Raw genomic sequence first — 4,460 nt, 5'->3', positions numbered from 1 at the left:
GCATCTAATTGGATCTAAAGATAACAGATAGTAAGAGTGGAGACCTCCTAAAGAGCAGCCCATGTTGCCACACTGGTGCAAAAATGTTCACAAATGATTGCAAACAGAAGTTCGAGGAGGAAATATCTGCGGACCATGTATGCTTTGAATAAAGTGCATTGTGCACTATGAGGCAACATTCCAAGGCGGCATAATACAAATGTGGAAATAGTTTATTTGCATCCATCCTCCTGCCACAAGTCATCCATCCTCCTGCCAGCAAATACAATGACATTGTTCTCGTCAAAAAGAAAATCAGGCATCTTGGAAGTAGGAGTCCAGTTCCTCCGTCATCTCAGCCAAACCCTGCGAGGTGTTTGCTGCCGACTCTCCGGTGGCACCGGATCCTTTGGCGGAAGGATTTTCCTGCGACTTATGAGGAGTGTCCGTCTCTCGCTTGACGTCCTTGCCTCCTCCCAAAGCTTTCTGACTCTCTATAAAGTACTGGTTGGGGTGATTGAGCGAGAAATTGGCTTCCTCAATCTGCTCAAGGAAGTAAAGAAAACACAGGGGAGGAAGGAGAATAGACGTCACAAGAGGCAGGTTGGTGGCATATTGATTGGTTGATTGATTGATTGAATCAATGTTATCTCATCTGCTATGAGATGGTCGTGTAACATCTGCTTCATTGGAGACGATGTGGAATTTATTAACAATGATGAGGACAGCAGGCTTTCATGGCCAAATTAGCGTTCTAATTGAGTGAAAAGACGAAATGCTCTTTCAGGATGTAGAATGTCAAAATCACTCATGAGGAGTAAAAACCTATGAATCCATCAACACGCTCAAGCTCTCTCAAATGCTCTTCCTGGGACATTTTACACCATTTGGAAAACAACTGGCCAATTGTGATTGATGTTTTAAAAACCATGAACTGAGAGTCAATGTTTTAAATTAATTGTTGAACAATTAGAGTGAAGAAAATCATTTTCTAAAAATAGTTGTGATGTGTTTTAATGGCAATTATGGAGGAGTTTTACTACTCCCTCGAAAAATATTATAATGTATCTGCATTGGGCCTAAAGGGTTGTTGATCAATACACATATAAACTTGTACTTAAATATCATACATACATACATCCATCATAGTGTATTAGACAGTTTGTAGTTTTTGAAGTTGATCTTGTAAAATGTTCAGCAGAGTCGCAGTAGTTTACACAATGGCGTTCCAGGTGAATGGGTGTGTTTGAATGTGAATTTATAGGAAACGACCAAACATCTGAAACATGTCTTGCATTTAAAGTCACAAGTAAGAATGCTTTGAGTTTCAGACCGTGGTTCCTTCTTTCAATCGCTGCTTCTCTAAAAATGAGGCGCTTGAGTGTGACTGAAAGGGATGATGACTCAAGCATCCAAACTAAAACAGATTAAATTAAACAAGTGTCCATGGGGGCCTAAAAAGATCTAAACGCTATAATAAACCTGTGAAAATTAAGTGGCTATGACAGCCAGCTGATGATGGAGGTGATGACAGTTCTGGGTCTCTCCTGAGGACCAAACCCCCGTCTCTGACAAAAGGTAGCCCCAGTTACACCCGGCTTCTAATTAAATCTGCACTTACGTTGTGCGTCAGCTCAAAGTACTTCTGGCACGCCAGCTGAAAGTGCATCCCTTTAACCAGCTCCAGGATCTGAGACAAAAAAAAGGTAGACGGTAGAAAGAATGAAGAAACTGGCTTATATGGGACTATGTTCTTTCCCTAAACTGTTAAACCGTAGATACCGACACAGTACATTTACACACGATGATGTCACGAGATCTTTGCAAACGCAGAGAAAACAGATCACAGGCTTATTTGGGCTACTTTAAATATTAATGCCCTGATTCATATTTTTTTTACTTTCTGGTTTTCTTAAGCTCTGCAAAGCTGAAAAGAGATGATGTGCGCAGATATGTTGAAGCCCGGGCCGTGGCTGCTTCACATAAGACCTCTCACAATCTGGTACTACACTAAAAGCACTGGAGTGTTGGCGACGGCATATTCAGGGTAACTCACCTGCTAAAATATCAATCCAAAGGTCTCCAGCACTCAGCAAAAAAAAAAGAGAGAGCGAGCGAGCGCGAGAGAGACTCTGTGGAACCTGGTTTTGGCTGTTTCATTCTTTCATTATTCCCTATATCCCTGAAGGCTGCCTGCAGCGTGATACTGCTACAAGCACGCTCATCACCGGGGCTGGTTTTAGATCAGTGATGAGCACTTCTTACTTTATGCCAAAATGATGCAGTTTTTTATTATTTTGTTCACTGGAATTCCAGGAACATTTAGCAAAAGATGCACACAAAACACGAGTAAACACCAGCTGTGTTGTGATTGGAGTTATTTTTCCTCTCATGCAAAAGGAGAAAAGTACCACACCAGTGTGATATTTTTACTCACTGGTGTGGTACCTCCCTTCACTTAGCACTTCCTGTCCAATTAGCGGGATTTATCCTGGACTGGAAGGTTCTTAGGGGATTAGAGAAACAGCATGCCGAACATCCACACTAGATCATTCTAGAACAGCCTTTACATTGCAGCTCATGCAGAAATAAACCTCTACTGTATGGAGATCTATCAGAAACTAATAAATGCTTTAAGATAAACATTATTTTATGAACATCCATGCGATAAGAGGAGAAATGTCCCCCGTTAGAAGCAGATAGCGGAGGCTAGTCTGAGGCCCAGCCTAGACAGGACGGCACCCACCTGACTGATCCCACTGGGAGACACTTTGTAGGCCTGAAGCTTCTGCTTCAGCAGTTCTGGGTCAGTGTGACGGAAAGGACAGCCTAGAAACACAAAGTTCAAATGTATTACAATGCATCAACACATAGATTCACAGTTAACATGGCACATTACTTGTTTCACTGATGGGGGGGGGGGGGGGGGCTGAAATAGTCTGTCATTAAAAATACCAGCATTTAGAGCCTCACATGCAATCTCCACTATCAGTTGTGTCAGTTTCCAGGCAAAGCACTTGAAGTAAAAAGCCTGATAATGGCGGCTGAGTGGCTCATCACACGGGTAATGGCGTCTTCCGACAGTCATCAACTCACCATGATGGTCGCCTTGGCTGGGTGGGTTTGATAAAATCACCTTCATGCAACTGTAGGGGGTGTAGTCTGTTCGCTTGCCTTCTTTGCCAAACATGTGGCGCACGCTGTAGGCATATGCTTTGTCAAACTAGAGAGGAAGAGAGCCAGGAAAGGAGACAGGAGGCATTAGTGGGGATGAGAGCGCGAGAGGCACAAGGTTGGGGTGAAAAGAGACACGGTCGTACATCACGTCACTTCTGACTGTTTTCCTCAATGAAATATAGAACGATTAGAGAGAACCTGCTGTACAGGTGTCGTCACACTCCAGATAGCTGAATTATGGATATTCTTTCCATTTTAATTGCTTTTGACCCTTATCCTGCAGAGCACTTTGATACAACATGAACAGTGTGTTTTCAATAGAAAAGGACCTCCCAAATACACCGTAGCAGTATCTACTCCTACCTCACTTAAAAAAGGTATTTTATTAGAGTATCTTCATTTGAAACTACCGTATACGTCTAAAACGCATCCCAGAAGGAAGTGTTGAACATGTTCTTCCTCTGGATCTATTTGACAGCTATAGTTACTCGTTATAAAATATTTCCCATTTCATGAAACTAACTGTCCCAGGCCCAAAGACAACATTATCCAATGTGGCTAAAGAAAGACAGAAATGGAAACACATTCCAGGTGTTTGTGTTCTCACTTCTTTGCCCATCTCAGCATTATTGGAGGGGGCCTGACCTTTTAGTTGAGAGACAACTAACTAGGTTACAGTCAAACTATGCGAGTCACTGATTTAATAGCTGGGAAAAAAAGTTACATGATCTCTCAAAAAGCAAACACGAGTAAAGTGTATTCATAAACTTTAAAGTGCCAGACCTCTGCAAACCGTCACACCATCGTCTGTCCAGGTTGTTCCAAACCAGAACTCCCTTCAGACTTCCTATCGGGACTCATGCGACACACTCTTCACAGTGAACTTCTTCTCTACGTACAGAGCTCGTGTGCAACAGTTAACATTTTACACACCAACAGGCCATGCATTTAGAGGACAATTATGGTGTGTTAGTCAGATAATTAATGAAAGAAAGTAAGTGCAGCACCAACCACCGTGTTCACTTTCTTAATGCATCTAGAAGCTTTGAAGTGATGGACTTCAGGAGTTCGTGACGAAATGAAATGCCATCATGTTGCTTTGGTTTCATGTAATTATAAAGAGGAAATTACATATAAACGGTAATCACGGTTCTTAATCGTGGAAAGAAAGAGAAATAAAGAGAAACTATACTTTGGTCTTGCAACAATATCGTTGTTCCACTCTCAGCTCCACCTTTGCACAGTAATCTGCCAATTTGGTTTACAAATGTCACAATTTCTAGTGAGTCATACGAGTGCTCAGC

The 4,460-nt window shown here is 42.1% G+C and overlaps 1 protein-coding gene across 1 annotated transcript; it reads right to left on the bottom strand.

Annotated features, from left to right (window-relative positions):
• Positions 1-294: 294 nt before the first annotated feature.
• On the bottom strand, positions 295-3,775 carry LOC306785741 (DNA primase large subunit-like; the record flags this gene model as incomplete). Its single annotated transcript, XM_079280196.1, has 5 exons — positions 295-522; positions 1,601-1,669; positions 2,726-2,808; positions 3,076-3,202; positions 3,764-3,775. The coding sequence occupies 5 exons, from the start codon at positions 3,773-3,775 to the stop codon at positions 295-297; spliced, it is 519 nt and encodes a 172-aa protein (XP_079136322.1).
• Positions 3,776-4,460: the final 685 nt, after the last annotated feature.

This window comes from Melanostigma gelatinosum (assembly GCF_949748355.1).
Source record: "Melanostigma gelatinosum genome assembly, chromosome: 12".
Lineage (NCBI taxonomy): Eukaryota > Metazoa > Chordata > Actinopteri > Perciformes > Zoarcidae > Melanostigma > Melanostigma gelatinosum.
Note: the sequence above shows the minus strand (reverse complement) of the source record. Positions and strands in the feature narration are given on the sequence as shown.